Raw genomic sequence first — 22,191 nt, forward strand, 5'->3', positions numbered from 1 at the left:
CGCAGTTTCTTAATGAGGAACTGAAAGGCCTCAGTGTCCCCAAAGACAGCCACTTCTCACCCTCTCCTATGTACTTTTGGGCTTGTGGACTGCATAAAAGAGAAGAGGTAACTGCAATGACAGGAGGGCATCATAAACCTCAAGGCCTTGTGGTGGCCCAGCTCAGCCTAGCCCAATCCAGCCCATGCCAAATCCCTGTGGCTGCCATGCTGGAGAAAGTAAACCTGAAACCTAGGATCAGAGGGGATGGGGGAGGACAGTCTGCAGGGCAGGGACTAGGGTGCATGAAGCAAGGCACCTAGGCACCAAGTTTAAGAAAAGGCACTCACTCTTGGGGTTGTGCAAGTGTATTGGTGACAATGACAGACCCTGGGAGTTCTCAGAACTCGAATCTTGGTCAGAGGCTCCGGGACAGTCGTCTCCCTCTGCACCCCAGCCCTGTGTCTTTCCCAGCCCTATCCTTCACTTCTCCAACCAGGACCCCGTCAGTCTTGTGCTGTTTCCCTGACCTCTAACTGTTCCCATCAGTGCCTAGGAGGTGGGTGAAGACTGGCAGAGATGGTTTTCCTGTGCCATCCCAGTCATCAGCTCAAGGGCCTGCAATGGAATGACAGTTCAATTTGTACCAGAGCATCCCTGGGCTAGTGAGGGCTGGGATGGCTTCCCTGCTCTGAGCCACAGTGGTACTGGGATTGCAGATCTATTGTTCTGCCTGGAAAATGGGGAGGCAGAGGGAGGGAGATGACAGCTGTGCTCCCTGGCAAGGGAAGGGGCTGGTCAGAGGGGACTCCCCTGGCCACATACCAGACACTTTGTCGACTGTTTTGCTGAACTGGTAGCATTTTGGCTGGGCAGGAGCCTGAGACAGGCAACAAGGCCAAGGGCGTAATAACGTGGCCTTTCTCAGAGCAGCCTGGGTGTTCAGACAGGCCGCCCTGCCCCCGTCTTATTTGTATTTCCATCCTTCACATCTTCTTCCATTCCCTGCCCCTCCTCCACCTTCAGAACCCTCAGGGCCCAGTACCCCTTCCTGTTTCATTTTGCTTTCTTTGCTCCATCCCCAGAAGAGCCTGTTCTCTTCAAGGCCTATGACCCGCCCCAAAACACATCCTCAGGTGCCTCAGGACACAGGGCTCTGAGTAATTTAATGACATTCCAGGTATAAAATTGCAGCGAGACTTGATTCATTGTAACCATTTCTGGAATGCAATAAATGCCAATGTTCCATTTTATAGTGGGACACCAGAGATTTCAGTAGTAGCTCCCAACCTTGCCATTCCCAAGGAGATTTGTGTCATTGTCCCCTTAGGGATCCCATGTCTACCGAGCAAGATATGTTTGTCAAGTAAAGGGCTATCTTCACAGGCTTTATTTGTAAAAAGTGTGAACAAATAACCTCACTCACTTTTGGTACCATGGCCAGCAGCCAGCCACGCAACTCTGGCAACTCAGCTGAGTTCCAAGCTTCCACCAGACAGGTATACTCTGTCACCTGTACACAATCAGAGCCTCTGACCAGGTGAAAAACCCAGGTTCCCATGGAAAGGACATAACTGTCATCAAAAGCAAAGACTCCTGTAATTTCTCTCACCAGCTGTGGAACCTTTCACAGTAGGCAGGTGGCTCTGTCAGGCTTTTTGCAAACAGTGCCAGGGACCTTCTTGCTGCCTTTATAGTCCCCGAGGTGTAAGGAATCCTAGGTTAGGGGCCACTGTGTCTGCAGTGAAGAGACCATCACTAGGGGAAACAACAGAAGCCCAGCACTCTGCCTTCACAGTGTCTTGCCTCATGGTAGCGCACTAAAAGCCCTGTCCATTTCTCCAAAGAGAATATCTAGAAGTATATATGCATGTGTGAGAAAGACAGAGCTGCTGGGGTGGAGGGCAGGGAGTTGAGAGTAGAGTAGGACAGGGCTGGGGCCCTGACCATCTCATCTAGAGGTACTGGGTGACGTGCCTCTCCTGAACACATCATCCTCTCTCTGAGGTCAGGTCCTGGCTGGGCAGCTCCTGTCTCTTTCCTGTTCCCTTTGCACTGGGGAGGCTGGATCAAATCAGGGCACGTCTGTGGCCACATACTATTGACAGGTGGGCCAACTGCATGACCTCATCTTCAGCAAGTTCTAAATCAGCTCGGCCACTGACAGCCCAGTGTCTGTGGGTGTGGGGCTTAAGTCTTGCTGAGAGTCTACTCTGTTTTTGATCCCAAGCCTGCCTGCTGCTAAGTGGTCCCATCTTCTCTGCAGGGCTTTGTCGATGCTGTCTTGACCCCTCATGCTCCCCCACTCCCACTCCCTAGCCAGCACCTTGTGCCTGACGCTGACTCATCTGGCACTACCTCTGCCGGGTGAACCTTGCTTCCTTCTCGCTCCTGTTGTGCCGGCCCCAGTGCTGGGCTCCTCCGCTAGGAAGCCTTATTGATCAGGAAGAACACAATTAAGCCCTGTTCAGGAACTTTAAACAAGCATTCTCATCTGCTGGCTGTGCATTGAGGAAGGGAAAGGGGAGCCTGGGCCCCTGTGCTTGAACTTGCTCCTGTGGGCATTCTGCCTGCAGTCCTGTGGGCATTCTGCCTTCAGGTGAGCCCATCTCCATGAAGTCCTTCAGGACCCCTCCGAGCTGCCCCAAGCCTGACCTGCTAAGAAGGAGCTGGTCCCACCACTGGCCTTCCCTGGTTCTCTTTGCTGAGTTGCTCACAGCAGGGAGGAGGCCAGCACCACTGAGGTCCTGACATCAGGCCTCTGGGAGCAGCCATAAAGATCAGCACCCCACAGAGCCGCATCCTCCACTGTTGGCCAGTCTGCAGGGTCCTCGTCTGTGGATTTCTATGGGGTAGTGGGATGCCAGCAGAAATCCTGGGCCCAGAGAGTGACAGTGCATATCTCACATCTGCCTTTAGGATAGCTCTGTAGTGATTGGGAAGATGGTCTCCAATGCCCTAAACTTTTTGGAAAGAACACAGCGTTGGCATCCCTCCACACACCTCGAGGATGAAGATGCAGGAGTGAAAGATATTTCCAGCCTGATGCTCTGATATTCCCAATATGTACCTTTCAAGGCCCTGCACAAGTCTTTTCCTCTGTGAATCATGGGAGGGTCTCTCTGGGCTCAGCAGAACGAGGCCCCACACCCTGACTTCCCCACTATGATGCTGTGGGGCCTGCTGAGCATCTGTGTGGCCTCCCTGACCACAGGAGCTGCAAAGAAAGGGTCAAGTTCAATGCATTTCAAGTACCCAACTCACTCATGATGGATACCATTAATGTTTGACCCATGAATTAATGAATATGTTAATGAAATGTCTATATCTCACCTCTAGACTATATCTTGCTCCCAGGGTGAGCTGTCACCATTTTATGTATTTGACTGGATGGTTTCCATAGGAGGCATATTTAAATATTTAAAATTCTTAACCTTTTTTCATGCCGTGACACACATGATAGATGACATTCAAATGTGTGGCACACTCTAGTCCAAACCCCAGTGGCCTTCTGTGACTCCATTCTACTTACTTCTTAAAAGCTGACTGATGGCAAGTGAGTGAGGCCAATGTTGCTGCAAGAATGACCTTTCAACTCTTCCAAGTTAAAATCAGAGGAAATCACTACTAAAGTATGCAAATGTTTTGCTACTGGTAATGACACAAAAACTACAACTAATCACAACACGCCACTTCATGGTGACGACACTGTTGTGTTTTGTCTGTAAGATGAAGGTAGTAGTTAACTGCTAATTGGAAACCAAGAGACTCTTCTCCCTTTTTCCAGATTTGGCCATAAGCAAAAGCTCAAATTCTTGGATGAGGGGAATGAATACTGAGAATCCACAGTGGGGCTACAAATCACCATTATTACAAGGTACTTGGAGGCAGGAATGGGACGGGAGGATGGGTGGGGAGATGGTGGGAGGGAGGACAGGTAGGAGGATGGGTGGGAGGAGAGATCAGAGAAGAGATGGAAAAATAGATGGCAGGACAGGAGTGAGGGCAGGTGGGAGGATGGATGGGAGGACAGGCAGGAGGGTGGGTTAGAGGATGGGTAAGAGAATGAGTGAGAGGAGAGAAGGGAGGGCAGGTGGGAGGACGGATGAGAGGATGAGTATGAGGATGGTGGAAGGATGGGCGCAAAGATGGGTGAGAGGACAGATGGGAAGACTGGTGGGAGACTAGATGGAAGGATGAGTGGGGGATGGGTGGGAGGACAGATGAAAAGATGAGTGGGAGGGTAAAGAATTTCTAGAAGACTCAACATACTGGCAGAATCATCCATGCCATTCAACCAAGAGTTATTGAGGCTTCCTGAATTTATATGCTTCCCTTTTTCACCTGCTCTGAAGAGAGGACCAGCCAGGGTAAGCCCTATTTTTCAGTTGTGATGGTGCAGAAAACCTTCCCCAAATACATGCAGAGCACACTCCACAGCAATGAGCCTCTAAGTAAAAAGTCCTGGGAGGACTGTCTCCATTTGACCAACAGCAGGGGAGCAAATTCAGAAGTGACCAAGCCGTGGCCAGGTCACTCTACCATCATCCTCAACTGCAGGCTGCCAATTTCCTTGGAATGGGGAGGTGGGATATCAGGTGTGCTGTGGTCCCAGGTGAGGTCTGCCCTGCCGGACTTTACTTTCCCCTCCGGGGAGCCAGGCAAGCTTGGAGGATACCTCCTCTGGGAGTGGGAGTGGACTTGTCCCTCCATCACCAAGTGAAGAAGCACTTTGGGCTTGACTTCAGCCCTGTCTGTGCTGTTTTCTCAATCTATCTGTCTTTGTACCCCAGTCCCGAAAAGGAGAAAAGATTTGGGGCTTCAAGTAAGTGAAAGATGACTTTCTTGAAAGTGTCAGTGGTTGCTAAGAAACGAGCGGGATAGGAAATGGAAACCATCAAATCACTCCTAAAAATAACCCAATGGACTGCGTTTACTTGTGACCTGCAGCAGCTGCATGGCACAAACCTCAATGAGCACCAAGCAGAAAGGAGACCACTTGCTCAGCCCATGCATGAGCCTCAGCTCTGACTACGCAGCCTGTTCCTGGGAAGTGTCCTTTATGCAGACACTTTATAAATGTTCCCAGCCCTTCACAGCCCTGGTTTCCCCTTCCCCGCCTGGGGCACTATCACAATGACACTGTGGCACTCGGATGACCAACAGCCCAGCTGCTGCCTCTTCCCCCTCTCCCTGCTGAAGAATTGGCTGTCCACACGGGAGGGGCTGGAGGGCCTGCTCCTGGCAGCTCTATTGTTGGAAGAGTGAGCCACTGTCTACATAGCAGGAGGTGAGAGCCTGTCTAGGTGACTCAGACATAATCAGACACTAGGACAAAAGAGTTGGGTTCCTTTTGGACAGCCGGGGTGGCATGTCCACCACCTGCATCAGTAGGAAAGGAGGAGAGGGTATCAAAGAGCAGAGGGGAGAGGGAAAAACAGAATCAAACCCTTTTAGTGACACTAATGCACTGAGGTGACCAGGACTCTACTCCCTCTTAGTTATTTCCTTTTTATAAGGGAAGGCAATTTTCAAGTATAAAGACAGAGGCTGTCTTTATCATAGGCAAAATGATAAAGTTCATTTTGTCACCAAGTCAAGAACACCTTCTGGACTCTTTTACTCTTCAAAAAGTCACCATATCTGAGCTTCCCTCTAGGTTTCCTATATTTAAGCTACTTAGAATAAAGAGAAAGTCTAAATGCAGGACTACCATGTAGAGTTGCGCAGGTTATTCACTGCACAAAGGTACTCGGACAAGAGGATGAGCTGGGGGTGACAAAGCCCTTCATTCAGCAAACTACACACTTGGTGTGGGGCTACCTCATTCTGTAGGAAGGGGCATCTTTCTTAAACCATATGGGTTGGCAGAGGCCCTGTCTGAAAGTAACGCAAATAAGTAGGAAGGTTATTTGGGAGTCAGCTAAGAGGCTTGGGATCTAGTTTCATCTTGGTTCTTTAAATCATCTTGGGCAGATTACTTAGCCATTCTGCATGTATATTTCTTCACCTTCATGGCATAAAAGGAGCTTATAGTTCCTGTCCTCTCCCTAGTACAGGGCTTCTGCGATGAATAAATAAAGCTTCAGCTGGTTGCTTAGTTCAGGTGCTTGGCGTATGGAGCTGATGTGGCTCAGACAAACCATTAACCTTCTTTACCATGAGTCAGCACTGCCCTAGGAAGAGCCCAGCCCTGCAGCTCATAGGGGGACCTTCAGTCACGAGAGCTCTGCAGGACACTGGGATTTGATCACAATGCTGCAAGAACCAGGGCATTAAGAGCTCATGCAAGAGTCAAGGGATGGGGAGAGTGAGAAACTGTTCAGACAGTGACAAAGACATCCCCACTGAATGCTGGGAACTGCCAGCCAGACAGGAGCAGATGGGTAGAGGCCTCCAGCCTTTTCTGCAGCAATGATGTAGTTTGGCCCCTTGAAGTGTTATGATGACAGTTTTTATTTATTTTTTGGGGGGTGGGAGGTGAAGATTAGAGCTGGGAGCCGCATCTCCTTTCTGGGCCTAGAAGACATTTCAGCCACTAGGCTCCAGGGCCTGTTATCTAGGGAAGCTGAGCTACCATGGCAACCTCTGGCCAGGTTTTCCTATTCTGGTTTCAGGGGACAGCAGCACTGGGACTTGGGGGTGTGGGTGTTGCAGTGGCAGGATTAGGCCTTGTGAATGACTCATCTGGAAATGCAGCTGGTTTTTGACGGGGAGGGGACCTTTTGTCGAGGGAGCTGCTGGCTCCAGCAAGGGGCCCTGACTTGGCTCCGTGGTCCAGCACTCACCTCTCCACCCAGTTCTTGTAGCTGGGGATGTCCTTGGCATACAGCAGCTTGTTGGAGGGCGAGTCCTTGCCCAGCCGGTGCTCTGACGTGGAGCAAGAGTCCATGAAGGTCTGAGCCACCACAGAGAGGCAGGCGTCTGTGATGCTGTTCTTATGGATGTCAAACACAAACTGCGGGTTCTTGATCATGTTGACCCAAAACCTCAGGGGCAGGCTGCGTGGAAGGAAGAGGCAGATGGAGATGGTCAGGAGAGACGGGGCAGTGGTGCCGTGGTGTGGGTAGGAGGGGTCTCTGGAGAAGGAGAGAAGCCTGGGGAACTAATAGAACTTAAGAGCCTTCTCTATGCTGCGGATGGGATGTGCCAGGGAAGGGAGGTGAGGCAGGTCTGCAGGGCCCCAGTTTACCTTCCAGGAAACTGAGGACTGGCAAGGCTGAATAATTCATCCAGAGATATAATGTTGGTAGGTACTTGAGAGGACTTGATACCCAGCCTTGATGGCAGGGCTCATCATCTTCCCTTTGGTCTAAAAGGCAGCCATGATGTACGCTATAAAGTGGAATTTCTAACTCTCTGTCTGTCTGCTCCTAAGCCTGGTACAAGAGCATCTAGTTGGCAAACTGTAAGGAATTGCTTGGAATCTAGGCTTTGTATCTGACTCTCTGCCATCTACTGTATGACTTGGCAGAAGTCACACCCTTCCTCCCTGTCTGGGCCTCTCAGCCTACTCCTACTGGGGCTGAGAAGTACAGTGTAGCTGACTGATTTTTCATTTCTAAGCTGGCACGCTTGAAAACCCACATTCACCCACCTCATGGGCCCCTTCGTATTCCCTCCTTCCCCTCCAGTTGGCACCTCCTGCCCACCAGTAACTGTGCTTGCAACTGGGGATACAGTGATGAATGAGACACATCCTCTGCTCTCAAGAAGCCTGCATTCTGGTGGGTTCATGGAAAGGCAGACATGAAACCAACTACATGCCGGGAGGACTGTTGGTGCTAGGACCAGGGATGTGTAGGGTCCAACATGGGACCAAGGGAAGCATCAAGCCTACCCAGAGGGCAGTGTCCAGAATGCCTTCACAAAGGGGGCACTTGATGGTGGGAGTTTTAAAACTTGTGTCTTTCCTTTCTCTTTCTCTTTCTTTCTTTCAATGGAGTTTTGCTCTGTCACCCAAGCGGGAGTGCAGTGGGGCGATCTCAGCTCATTGCAACCTCTGCCTCCCGGGTTCAAGCGATTCTTCTGCCTCAGCCTCCTGAGTAGCTGGGACTACAAGCACCCATCACCACACTCAGCTAATTTTTATATTTTTAGTATAGATGGGGTTTCATCATGTTGGCCAGGCTGATCTTGAACTCCTGATCTCAGTTGATCTGCCCACCTCTGCATCCCAAAGTGTTGAGATTACAAGGCGTGAGCCACTGTGCCTGGCCTGTGTGTTTCTTAGCAGGGTGAGGCCTGGAGGAAGGGGGTGGAGGATGTGCTGCAGACAGGAAATCTGCATTAACAAAGACAAAGAGGGAAAAGTGTGCCCTGCAGTCTGCTATTGTAAGCCTGTTGCTTATAATGTCCCAATCCTGGGACCTTCTGCCCCTTTTGGCTGTAGCCATCCCTGCAGGCTGTAATCCTACGGCTTCCAACCAGCCTGCTTGGACGCAGGTAGGAAAGAAGGCTAGGCACCATGCAAGGGATTGCTTACTTCTTTCCTCTGCTCCCACCTCTGCCTCCTGCCATTTCCCCTGATGTTTTATTGTTTTCGTGGTTGTTCTCACTGATGGTAATAGTTAGAATATTCATTATGTGTTTGGCTTGCTCGTTAGAACTTAAATTCTTTGAATTACATCATTTCAATAGAACCAGTACAATATTTCTATACTTGTTCTATCTCCCAGCAGCCAGCATGTACAAATAACAAATGCTATTAATACAGGAAAACCTAATGTTCAAGACTACCAATCAGTCGACAAGGATCTATTAAGTTCCTACAAAGTGTGCAGGGCGGGACTCAGGCAGGCAGCATTGAGGTCTGACAATGTTTGGCGGTGTTTGCTTCATCCCTGGAAATCCGTAATAGGAAATAATGGGATGGCACCCAGGAAAGCTCAGAGAGCCACAACACCCAGGTGAAAGTAGGGGTCACTCCAGCTGCCCAGCCTTCCTGACAGCTGGGCTCAGAGCCCTGAATGGAGGACTCACGACTTCCCAGCTAACGAAATCTCTGTTTACATCTTCCTGCTGTTCCACAAGTTACACCAAGGATAGGGACTCTGGGAGTCCACATTTGCTCTGCCGGTTGTTGCTTCCCTATGCTTCCCGGTCCTCAAGCCAGTTTTGCTGACAGGCACAGCAAACAGGGAAGCCACAGCACCCACCTGAGGTTCCCGCCTAATGAAATATTAGCATATTATTAACATTAGTGGTGGCACTAATCTCTGGTTGATTGCAGCCACTCAGGCTAAATGAGCAGGAGGTTTATTTAAAAGAGAAGAGGTAGGGAACTGTGGAAGAAGAGGGTGGGGAGAGGGTGGGTTACTCCTTGGGCCAGGAATAAAAAAATAATCACTTTTCCATCAGAGACAATTAACTCCAAGCCAATATGCAGATCTTAAAATTCCCAGACTGTGTCTTGCTCAGCATAGCAACAGATCAAGTCAGGGTTGAGGGAAAGTGTCCTCAGTGTCCTCAGGGTTGGGGGAAACTGTCTACTTTCTGGGATTTCCTTTGCTTAGACCTGAGTACTTGGAAGAGCTGGCATCCAAAAAGATTTGGCTCCACTCCAAGGACATTATGGCACCCCTGGAGGTGGCCTTGCCCCAGCAGGAGGGATGGGGTGAAAACAAATGATTTAGATACCATTGTAGGTGATATTCTTGCAATGTGCTACTAAAAGCAGGTAGAAATGTTTAGAAAGACCCAACTTTCTCCAGCTAGGACCAAGAGAAGTTCTGGGCAGAGCAGTTTTTTTTTTTTTTTAATTTCCTGAAGGCTGCTAACATTCAATGGAGGCAAATAAGTAGGAAGACTCACTAACAGAAGCAGATTGGTAGGCTGGGGACATGCCCCACCGAACAGCTCCCAGTAGTCACGCCAAGAAGTCTAGAAGAGTTAAACGCATCTTACCTAAAGGCAGGTCCTGGGAGATATCAGACCCAGCACAGCTTTCAAAGGAGGAAATCGCATCACAAAGTTTTGCTACACTGAGTGAGCAATCTAGATTTTTGAGTCTTATTTCAGAAAGGTTGGAAGAACCCCAGAACGAAGGTCTTCTCTCACTAGGAGTTAATATGGGAGCAAACCCCATGCTTTGGTTCTGTGGTCTCAACCTTGGTTCCTACCTGGTTTTTCATATTCAGCAGGGATAGTCTCTTCTCCCGGTGAAGACGATGAGGAGCCAGAGTATACTACATTGAATACAGTTTTGGTACCAAAGCCTGACTTCTGCCTTCATCTGTGCATTGCTTTGGGGCCCAGGGCTAGGTGCCAGGGTGCTTGGCTGAGCCCTAATGCCTTGCCCATCCTAGCAGTTGTTGGTGCTGGGCAACAGGCCCACACTGCCTCAGAAGAATGATCTGGGGAAGAAGATCTGGAAAAGCTACAGGGAGGCAGTTCTGGATGCGATGGGACAAAGGATAAGCCAGCTTTGCCTCAGGTAGAGCTCTCAACCAGAGACCACCTTGGCTCTGCATCTCATCAATAATTATTGAGACCCAGCTTTATGCAAGCTTCCGTACTAAGTGCTGAATACTGATGTGCGATCTCGAAATTTCAACCTGAAATACAAATTACTCACAAGTGAAAGGAAGGATGATCCATGTTAAAAGGAGAGAGGGGATCATAGGGGAGAACACCTAGAGTGTCAATTAGTACTTGGAGAATACTGTTGTCTCAAAGGAAGACATAGTCGTTAAGGGCAGGTCTCTTCACCACACAGCTTGGAAAAGAGAAGAGAGCAATTGCTTGAATAGAATAGGAATGCCCTTTGTTCACCTGGCTGGTTCCTAAGTGTGTTTCAAAACTGCTTGCAAGTCACTGTTAGACATTGCCCTTCTAAGATCTGGTTGCACACGACACATCCTCCATCTTCCATAGCATTTGTCCCACACCAGCAGACTTCCTTGCCTCTCACCCTCATCTGTCAGTTCATTGAGGGCAGGGGCCATGTCTGATTAGCCCAGTGTCTAGCATAATCACAGGCACCCAGGAGGTACTTGGATGGGAGAGTGTCCTGGCCGTGACATTTGGCATATTATTTCTTGCTTCTTCAGCTGGTTCAATAAATGTTTGTTAACTGACTAAGTGATAGGAAAGAAAGATGCACAGACAGATTTGACTAGAGGGAAGTAAGAGAGGGAGTGAGCACAAAAATCTAGGAAGAGTGGATGGGGAGGACCAGAGAATGTGCCTGCTCAGAGTCCCTGCTGATGAAAACAGGCTCTGGTCAGCCCTTCTCCTGGAGGCCCAGAGTCCCACCACCATTGACTTGAGGCTGGGTGGGCTCAGGGCTCCCGATGTGCCCCCTGCCCTCCCTTCACTCACCAATTGCTCTTCCAGGTATGGCGGACGTGCGGGTCATGAATGCCATGCTTATCAGCCTGCTCATCCAGGAAGTCAAACATGTACTTGATGGCCAGGGGCAGGGCAGAGCCACGGTGTGCCGTGCTGAAGATGGTCTCAAAGAGGTCATCCACAAACTTCTGCAGTGTGCCCTGGAGAGGCAGGATATATCCAGACACAGCTCAACTCACGTAGTTCTGAGGATGGCTTTTAAAACCTGCCTCACAGACCTAGGCAGGGGAGGATGGTGTACAGCCCACCCTACTTGGGTAAAATTGGGTAAGTCCATGCATTAAATCATTTTTTCCCATTTCATCTGTCTCTAACAGCTTTAAATTTCCCCTGCACATGGAAAAGAGATATAACACTGATGACTGGACCTACGTAAGGCTTCCTCTGCCAACAACACGGTTTGGTTGAACACCCTCTGGCGGTGTTATTTTAGCACTTTTCACAAATGCTAATGAACACTCACTTGGTCAGAGCAGACAAACACAATCTGCTGGCTTTGTTTGGGCATTACTCACACTGGCTAATGAACAGTGACTCACTTGGCTCTGCAGAGAGCAGAGCTGAGCCCAGTCTCAGGAGTGAAAGACTAGCACTGCAGGCAAGCAACGTCCCCAGAACCAGGATTAGAAATGGTGCCGGAGGTCAGACACGGTGGCTCATGCCTGTAATCCCAACTTCTGGGAGGCCGAGGCGGATGGATCATTTGAGGCCAGGAGTTTAAGACCAGCCTGGCCAACATGGTGAAACCCCACCTCTACTAAAAATACAAAAAAAAAAAAAAAAAAAAAAAAAAAAAAATTAGCCAGGCGTGGTGGTGCATGCTTGTAGTTTCAGCTACTTGGGAGGCAGGAGGATTGTTTGAACCTGGGAGGAGGAGGTTGCAGTGAGCAGAGATTGCACCACTGCACTTCACCCTGGGTGACAGAACAAGACTCTGTCTCAAAAAAAAAAAAAAAAAAAAAAGAAAAGATACGGTGCCTGGGAAGTCGTGATGGAGCCCCGCCTTCCCCCACTTGAGATTGTAGATGATACCCCAGAGAAGAAATCATTCTTTTATAAGGCATGGCAGAAGAATGTGAAGAGGCAATTAGAGTCTCAGTATTTCAGAAGGGCATGGAGAAGGGGTAGAAACAAATCTTCAGATTGCATGCCAACACTGATGTATTGGCAGGGTTTACCTGGAGTTCTGGATTGAGAAGGATTCTGAGGTTCGGTACGGGGAATGGTCAGCAGTGCCTCCTGGGGTGGGTAATAGAGTGGGCACCAGCATGAATGCTGGGTACTGGCTACTGTGGCATTTCTGTGGGCTGATGAAGTCCCTCTCCATAGCCTCTGGGCTCCCTGCACCCAGTTCTCAAGTCTGATACCTTAGTGGCCAGGAGTCGGGTCAGGTAGATTTCAGACACCATCTTGCTCCCCCGGTCCCCCTCCTTCTGGTCTCCGTGCTCGTGGTTCTTCACTAGGTGCCACATCTTGACTCCACTCTCCAGGTCAGGAGTGATCATAGGTGTCCGTGAGCGGAGGCTGTCGGGGCTGCCCGTGTACCGGATCATGTTTTCTGCCAAGGCAAGGATCACCCCCCGACATATGTGAGGCCACACGGCCTTAGCCCATCACCTTACCATGCATCCCTTGCTCCGGCAGAAGCCAACGACTGTCTCATCATTCCTGCCATTGGCCGGTGCTGTCACCTTGCCTTGGTTTGGTGCATTCCCTGAAACTGGGATGCCTTTCTCACCACCTCCAGGAAACTATCTGTGGCTAATTCTACCCACTCAGATCTCCCCCTTCTTCCTGTACTCTGCATCGTGTCAACCCTTAATTATTCAATTTGTAAAAATATAAGCCTGTACTTTTTTAATGCTTTTCCTTGTAAGAGTTCTCAAGTCACGTCTCAGGATGTGTTCTGTGCAGCCAATTAAGTACATACTTAAGAGCAGGTAGCCTGTCTCCCTCAATAACCGCTGATCGGATGAGTAATCGCTGGGTAACCTGCTCACCTTCGTCTGTCCTCCCCTCTGGCCTGTGCCAATTATTCCTGTTTATTTGCTGAAACTCCTGCCAGTGTTTGTGAAGTGTTGTGAAATGAGTACTGAGCAGGAAAAAGAAGTGGTGGTCCTACTGTGTGCAGGCACTATTCTCTGTATTTATGTATTTATTATCTAGAACGATCCTGTTCAGTTGGTAGATTTTTCAGTCTCTTCTTCTGGTAAATAAATAAATAACCAAGGCTCATAGTGGTCAGATGACTAGCCCCAAAGCACATAGATAGGGCAGAACAGGGCTCCTTCTGGCTTCTACCCCACCTCCAGCACCCTCTCCCCACCACTGCAGAGCCTCACACCTGGTCTGTACCTGCACTCCACTGCAAAATAACAGTGGCTCTTACAAATCATTTAGCCTCTGTGCACCTGAGTTATAATGTACTAATCTGCATAATAGGGGGAAATAATAATTATTTAATTTACTAGATTGTTATGAACATGATGTGAGATAATAGCTATCACACAGCCTGGAAGACATTCATGAAAGTTGGCTTTACTTCTTTTGCTCGTGGATGAAGGTCTTGCTTATGCATCAGAGTGCCCGACTGAAACCAGGGTCCTCTTCCCCCACCTGGCTCTCTTCCCCGATGGTCAGCCTGCCTGATGCCCCATCTCCCCTCTCCAAGAGTCTCCTGCCTTCTGGCTATGCTGCTGTCATGACAACAGCTGCTCAGGACACCCGGGCCTCCCTAGGACACCCGGTGGGATCTTACCATATTTACTTGCTGAGGTCCTGGAGACGGTGGAGTTGTTCACTGCGTTATAGGCTGTCACCTGCTTGGACACTAATGCCACCACAGAACCATCTGGCACCTACAGGGAAAAAGCTTCTCAGGGCCTAGGCACAGCAGCTCTGCCACTCCAGGAAATAAGGACAAATCATGATGAACTTGGCACTAAGGGGAAATTGGTGCCTTGCTGGAGAACTAGGGGACTTTGGAGGCTGTCAGCTTTCCTTGGAGCAGAACAAGACACAGATCTGGATACTGACAAGTATTCTGTTTTGTGGCTTCTCTTGGAGTAACTTCTGGCAAGAGCTCCTCCCTAGCATTCTCAATCCCAGTGCTTCCCTGGAAGATGACCCAGCCTTAAATGCCCAGAGGAACTTCTCAGGAGAGCCTTCCCTGGGGACTCTGCCCATGCCCTGCAGAAAGTGTGCATGTCAGGATGCTATCTCCAAAGAGGTCAGGGTTTCCTGGTTTCTTGGCTGGGAGACACCAATTTCCTCTGGATCACTAAGGGAACATGGAGTGCTGGTGAGGGGCTTGGTGTCTAGCCCTGTTATTCCAGGGCAATGATTTCCAGGGCAAGGGACTTGTAGTTGGCTAGCTCCTCCCCTTTCCACATTCCCCTCACCTGGTAGTGGGCCAGTGTGTTCAGTCGCTTCCAATCATTCTCAATCTTGGTGGTGATGTCTTCATCCTGCAAGATCATCCTTGCCCCACTTCCTTGTCGCCACTCTGCCAAGAGAACGGTGGCGTCTCAGAGAGGCCCTATGACCCCTCCTGTGGGGAAGCTGAGGACCCTGTGTAGGTACCTATGCAGTGCTAGCTCAAGGGTGTATCCATTGCAAGTGCTAGCACATGCTCCTGCGAAAATGGAGTGCCAAAGCTCTCAACGCAGAGAGGCCCTGAGTTCCAGTTCTGGTTCTGAGCCCAACAAACTATGTGACCAAAATGGGGCTAACATCACTTATCCACCCTTGCCCATCTGCTTGCTATGAATGGCTAAAAATTAGGTGCTCAAAAAGTATTGGCCAAACAAAAGAGGCACATAATAAAACACTAAGCTTTGACAAAGCATGAGGCAAATGCAAAGTGGCATAGTTGTGGTAGCGTGACTTGTTTGGAAGCTCTTAGAGCTGATGAAATCAAGGCTGTAGGCTCAGTCACTGAACAGCCCCAGACCTGTTCCAGGGGTGTATCCTACAGGGTGAAACTGGCAGGTGTGTCACCCTTGTCAGGGAGATTGGGTCAAAGAGTGTGGAAAAAATCAGCAAAACCCATTCTCACGCCCATGAACATCCCATTCCCTGCAAAGTTTATGTAAATGATATCAACGTTGTAATCTATCCAACACCTAATTGTTTGAGGTTACAAGGATATATTTACATCCCCATATTATTCTCATGGGTCCAAACACCTACAATACATGGGCTTACTGATGGATCACACATGGAAGTGGGAGGCTGTTTCTCATCAACCAAATCCCCACCACCATACTTGGTACAAATCACGTGTAGGTGGAGAAGTGCACATTCCTATCTCAAAATGTACACACATGAAAATCCATGCGCATGTCAGACACACACAAACTCATGCAGCACACACATGTATGAGCTCACGCATCCACACATACCATTCTCATGGACATACACCAGAAAGGAAAAACAGCCTCTTAAATTCAAATGCAACATGTGTTCCAGCCAAGAAGCCAGACGTTTGGTTTCCAGGCAGCCCAGATCCTGCTCAATGCCTCTCAGATGCTGATACTTCTGAAATGTGCAAAGAATGCTGGGCTCGTTCAGAGTGTCGTTAGTTGCTGGATTAAGTGGCCTGGCAGTCACTGCTTGACCCACCAGGGATTTCTTCCTATGTCTCACAGAGCCACATGTTCAGATTCTCTTCCTCGTTTCCCTCCTGCCAAGGCTGGTCCATGACCAGCCACATTTGTGGCAGAGAGCACCAATTCCTCCCTGCATTGTGTATTTGTTGTGGTCTGTGCTGCCAACCCCATTTCACAGATGGCATGCCCTTTGGAATAGCAGAGATGCTCCTAAAATCTAAGCCCCTTGCCTCCAGTCCCTGGGGCTTCCCTGCTGCCTGATTTAGAGCTTAGCGTCATGTCAGGTGGTCAAAGGAATGAAAGCACAGGGACTACATGCTTGTTCACTGGAGCAAGAAGTCTCTGGGGACCATCCATCCCTTAGTCCTGTGGATGTCACAGCTGGGATTGCTCATGGTGATTATGGTCTGGGGTAGTTAGACTAATAGGCAAAGGGGAAAATGCCTCACTGAGGTATCTGGTCACTAGTGTTTTTGCTTGTTATTGTGTTGTTTTTTTCTTAAGTTTTTTTGTTTTGTTTTTTATTTTATGGAGGTATGCATGCATGCACTTTTGAGTGGTTGGAGCAAAGGAAGAGGAATCCCTCCAAGCTGGCCAGACAGCTGATGTGCTGTGCAGTTGGATGCTGGTGGACACCAGTCTGGGTTGGGGAGTATACAGCAGTGAGCCTCCCCCACTTGCATGGTGAGTGGCACCTGGTTAAGTCAGAGGCTACATAGGGGTGGAGGAACAGCTTTGGGGCACAACAAAAAAAAAGAAGCCAGCATTCTGCTTTCCTCATATTTGGGGTAGGGAGAGGGATGCAATGAACTCAGCTCTGGACACTAAGTCCTCTGGCTGGGCCCAAGGGAGTCTCCTCCACTGAAGTGACCATGGGGCTTGCCAGGACTAGAAGGAGAAGGTGCCAGTGGAGAGACAGCCCTCTAGCTTAGCAGCTGCAAGGGCACTGCTTGCTGATAAAGAATTGTAGCACATCTCAGGAGCATCTGAATGAATAAACCACATGGCCTGGCCAACTAGGCAATGACAGTTGGTGACTGATTCTGGGCCCCAGGGCAGGTCTTCCTCCATGATGCACAATTCCCCTTAGAGCTGCCATACTCAACAACCCTGGCTGAGTCATGCCCGGAAATTATGAGAATGAGAGTCCACCTATCTCCATGCCCCTATCCAAAAAGACTGGGTAGAGCATGGTCATGTCTTCTTGGGAATTATCTCAAAAAGTCAGGGATGTTTCCCCAAAAGCCAATATGGAGAGAGGGGGCTGGAATCAAGGAGTACACTTAGCTTGCTTTTAGATCTCGCAAGCCTATTATTTTGTTATGTCCTAGACAGAAAAAAATTGCTATGTGCTTTTTTTCTGAAATATCAGAAAGGAGAAAGAAGAGAAGGAAGAAGACGAAGATGAAAAAGAAGAGGAGGAAGAGGAAGAAGAAGGAGGAGGAGGAGGAAGAAGAAGGAGGAGGAGGAGGAGAAAGGAGGAGGGGGAGAGGGAGGGGGAGAAGGGGAAGGAGAGGAAGAAGAAGAAGAAAGTGGTAGTTGAAATTGTTGTTTTGTAGCATCTACAACTTAGTCCTGATGAAAGAGAGCCCAGACTGACGGGCAGCTGGTGTGGGCAGCTCCATCCCTGAGGCTTTCAGGAAAGAAGCAAGGATCACAAGTAGCCCACCCAGCTGAACCCAGAATGGAGGAGAGAGGGTGGAGTATAACTGGCGGGCAGCCCCACATTCCCTGGCACAGAATAATTCAAGTAGGCTGACAAGGAAAGCCACTCCTTAATGTCACTCTTCTCTACCCAAATTCCTTACTTTTACCCTGTTGGCCAGAACCCACTTTCACTCTCATACTTACCTGCCCTCCTTCCTTTCCTGAAACCCCTTCTTCAGGCCAGTTATGGTCTCTAATTTCCCTAGGCTCATCACGGAATGTCTCAAGAAGATCAGATAGTGGGCATGGGCTCAGCTTTCTGGAGTGCTCTTGCACGACTTCCTGACCTTCTCTCAATAGAAATCTGAGCCATAGAGCTCTACTGAGTAAAGCAGGGGCCAGGAAAAGCCAAGGTCAAAGGCCATCGCAGGTGGCTTCCCTCTAGCCCAGGAACAGTGCCCTCTCCTAAGCTGCATGGCTGGGCTCATAAAATCTCATCCCCACCCCAGAAGTAAAGATCCCAAGGTCAGGTTGAGTCAGCTGAGGATGAGACAGCCCTGCCACCTTAGATATGAAGGCCAGCACCCTGGTCCCCTCACGGTGTGCACGACTGGCTGAATCAGCCTCAGGAGGCCCTCTGTGAGGGCGGTATCTAATTTTGTGCTTTGTTGCATATTCAGTGTGTGCTTAGTTTTAATAACAGTAATGAAAATAAATAGAACCCAGGTCCCCCAGTGCTTGATCCAGCCCTCTTTTTACCAGATGGGCTCCTTCTGTCTTGCCTATAAAAAATGTCACTAAAAATATCTCTCTTTTGAGTCTCTACCTTGCTCTGTAGGAGGTGACCACATTAGGATAGCCAAGAGGCAATGTCATAGCTCAGCCAATGGCCAGCATCCTCCCGTGAAGGCTGAACCTCTTGGGCATTTTTTGCCTGCCTGTGGGGCACAGTGAGAAGCTGGAAAATACCTCCCAGGCATCAAATGCTATGAGATGCTGAGCTCAGAGAGAGCTGTAGCAAATCCTGGGGCAGAGTGACTCCTCACAAACACCTTCTCCTACAAAAGAGGACACCTACAGTCCCATCTCACAAGACGCATCTCCTGCAGTCTCTGTGGTGAGAATCCAGGTCCAGGAGGTGTTGCAGCTCCACGCTCACTCATTCATCAAAGAACACTTGCCATGTGCCCCCAGTGTGCTGGGCATGGCCAACTGGGCATGAGAGGTAGTTAAACAAGGAAACGGGATAAAACATAAGCCCTTGCCCTTGAAGACTCCTTGTGTGGAGAGGCTGTGCAAGAGCCTGCTGGTCAGGGCAGGGGTGAGACAGGGAAGAGGAGCTATGGGGAGCTGGTAGGAAAGGGCTGCCCAGGTTAAATTGTGAAGGATGGGTAGGCGTTCGCTGGCTGGCCAGGGGGACAAGTGTTCTGGTCCAAAGGTGGCACTCATGTTGTAGTTCTAGTGATCGATGAGTCTGAGCAGGAGAAAGTTGAGAGGCTGGAGAGGTGTAGGGAGGTCAGGAGCTAAGTTAAGAAAGATCCAGCATGCCATGCCAAGGTGTCTGGAGCTGAGCTGAGGCCAGGGAGACAGAGCGGGGAGGGGATAAGGAGAGGAGAGCATTATTAGAGGGGCAAAGAGGCATGAGCCCTGTCGGGATGGCCACCTTTGTCCAAAGCAGAAGTGGCAGCGAGGACCTAAGTGAAGGTAGTGGGGCAGGGGTGTGGGTTTCAGGGACGCTCAGAAGATGGCCAGGTCATGCTTGCAGAGTCTCTAGGAAGGGGAGAGGTAGGGGGACACTGGCCTGCCTCCAAGTGTGTGGAGATCCATGTAATTGGCAGTGGGAAGCTGAGGCATGGATAGGAAAGAGATCCTCCACAGGCCGACCTGGAAGGAGATGCTTGCATGGAGGACCCCATTGGCCTGGCTCTTGAAGAGTCCCCTACCTACCAGTAGGTGCCATGCTGAGAGGCAAACTCTCCCCAGGGTGCACAGCACCTGATAGTTCTGGCCCTCACAGTGTAGACATACAGGTGGGCCCAAGGGCACCCACACATGCACACACACACATGCACACACCCACATACATGCACTCACACATGTGCACATGCACCTTTTCCACCAGGCTGGGGACCCTTCAGGCTTTGCAATAACCCCATTTCCAGTCTTCCTATCATCATCTCTCCTCAGACCCATCCCAGGAAGCTTCAGGAAGGGCTGCTGAAGAAAGGAAAGGGTAGAAGGAGCCACTAACCAGGCTAGGTAGAGCCAGCAAAATCGACCTGCACAGTCCACGCAGGACCACCTTCATGACCACATGCCTGGACCTCCACCCCTGCCACCTTTTCTTACCTTGGGGGCACTGTGAACAGGTTCTCACTAGGAGCACACACCAGCACTGCACAGGGCCCACTCCACCCTCCAAACCCCGGGCTGAGAAGGAGGCTGTGGGGGGAGACATGATTCTATGGCTCTGCACGCCTGTCAGCAGGTGAAACCCAAGGAAACACCTGGCAGGGAGCCCTGAGACCTTCAACACCTGGCCACGCTGAAGTGCTGGGAGCAGGCACCAGAGAAGAGCTGGGAGAGCCAAGAGAAAATCAGAGTGTATCTGCTAAAACGGTCAGAAAATTCACCTGGGAGCAGGAGGGGTGACATCTAAAAACGTTCTGTTTTTTTTTTTTTTTTTAATTATTGTGACAGCAAGTGTGACACCTGGTGCTTAAAAGAAGAAGTTCCTGAATAGAAGTGCATTATTTGCACTGAAGGTACTAGATCTTTGTAAACTGTAAAGCGCTGTGCACTGGTCAGTTGTTGCTATTTGGGGATGCCTGGAGAGTGAAAGGCAAACGCAGGCTGAGCCCCGCTTCCTGATTTAAGAGAGACAAGCTAGAACTCAGTAGATGTTCTTGAATGTGGAACACAGGGCTCTGGCATGGCTCCAGACAGTGTGGTGGGTCAAAGAAGAGTTTAGAAGGCAGGTGGTGTCAGTGGGAAGGAGGGAAGGTGACCCTGGCATTCATATGCATGGCACCAAGAGAAAATTGCTAGCTCTGACCTCTCTCGCAGCAGCTCTGCCCGGCAGCCGGATGCCCTGCTCCAGGCACCAAGCACAAAGGACAGACACACTCACAATCCAATTTGTTACATTTCCACCTTCCAGGGAGAGAGGGAGGTGAAATAAAAAAGAAAGAAAAATCCCATTATCTTTATCTGTCCTTCCCATCAGGTGCAGAGGAAAATGCAAACTGGGGAGACAGCTGCTGTGAACTCTTTATATTTCACTCAGAAGATAGTGTATCTTTTTATTGCCTACAGGAATTACTTATTTGAAAAAATATATCCTTTCAGCTTGCTCGACTTGAGCCGCAAGACAGAGAGAGGGTGGTGGAGTTCTGGGGGCTATTGATAGAGCATTTGCATTAAACTACAGGAACCTCTGGAGGTCACGGACAGTGGCAGAGGGGAGAGGAAATGGGCCGCAGAGGAGACTGCGTGTGAAGGGAATGGGAGTTCTCTCCACCTCCCTGCTGTGTAACCTGGGCTCAGGCACTGTGAGAACTCAGAGAACTGAGGTGCAGATTCTCCATCTGTGCAGGGGAAGAGAATGGCACCAATGATTTCCCTTGAGGAGTGAAGGGAGGAGGAAAAAAAGCTCCTTAGTTCAGAAAGAAAAATGTCCTGTCTCTGCTAGTCTGCTAAGAAGTGGGGAACATCTCCTAGGCACCTTGGCACCCCCAAGCCTGGCACAGAGCTGGCCACAGGGTAGGATCTTCTCATGTTTGTTGAAGAGTTTAGTGATGCAAACAGGTACCTACCCTGCCCAGATACCTGTGGGTGGAAAGGGACATTTTAAACCTGGTTGTGGGGACAGCCTCACGTGTAGCAGGGGAAGCGCTACCTGGGCACTGTGCCTTAGAGCTGTGGTCGCTGTCCTTCCCCAGCTTCCAACACATTGCAGTGAAGGTGGGCCCTGCGGTTCCTGGGATAGTTAATTCTATGTGTCAACTTGGCTGGGCCACAGTACTCAGATATTTGGTCACACATTATTTGATATGTTCTGTGAGGGTGTCTTTCTATGAAATTAACATTTATATCAGGATGGATTTTGAATAAAGCAGATTTCTCTCCATAATGTAGGTGCGCCCCATCCAATCAGTTGAAGTCCTGAACTGGAACAAAAGACTGACCTCCCTTGAGAAAGTGGGAATTCTGCCAGCAGACAGCCTTCAGACTTGAACTGCAATGTTGCCTCCTCCCTGGGTCTCCAGCCTGCCAGCCAACCCTGCAGATTTTCGACTTGCCAGCCTCCATAATCGTATGACCACTTCTTTAAAATGAATCTCTCTCTCTCTCTCTGTTACTGGACATACACACACACAAACACACACACACACACAGACACGCACGCGCACACAACCCTTGTTTCTATTTCTTTGGAGAATCCTTACTAACGCGGTTTCCCATCTTGGCTCCTTAATGCCTGCACAAGTCTGGCGAGGGAGTAGCAGGAGAGGAGTGGGAGAGCTCTGATGAGCTCTGAGGAGCAATGAATAGACATGTCAGGAGTGAGCAGTTAGGCAAAGCCAGGGGCCACAGTGATGAT

The 22,191-nt window shown here is 49.7% G+C and overlaps 1 protein-coding gene across 2 annotated transcripts in view; it reads right to left on the minus strand.

The window, feature by feature from the left end:
• The window catches only part of PLXNA4 (plexin A4), a 451,337-nt gene that overhangs the window by 10,529 nt on the left and 418,617 nt on the right, over positions 1–22,191 (minus strand). For both annotated transcript variants that reach the window (XM_055392292.2, XM_055392291.2), the window contains exons 26-30: positions 14,733–14,836; positions 14,090–14,189; positions 12,699–12,889; positions 11,302–11,471; positions 6,768–6,980 (exon numbers count right to left, since the gene is read on the minus strand). In XM_055392292.2, coding sequence (XP_055248267.1) covers positions 6,768–6,980; positions 11,302–11,471; positions 12,699–12,889; positions 14,090–14,189; positions 14,733–14,836 — 778 coding nt within the window. The remainder of the gene's footprint in view (positions 1–6,767; positions 6,981–11,301; positions 11,472–12,698; positions 12,890–14,089; positions 14,190–14,732; positions 14,837–22,191) is intronic.

This window comes from Gorilla gorilla, chromosome 6, assembly GCF_029281585.2.
Source record: "Gorilla gorilla gorilla isolate KB3781 chromosome 6, NHGRI_mGorGor1-v2.1_pri, whole genome shotgun sequence".
Taxonomy (NCBI): Eukaryota; Metazoa; Chordata; class Mammalia; order Primates; family Hominidae; genus Gorilla; species Gorilla gorilla.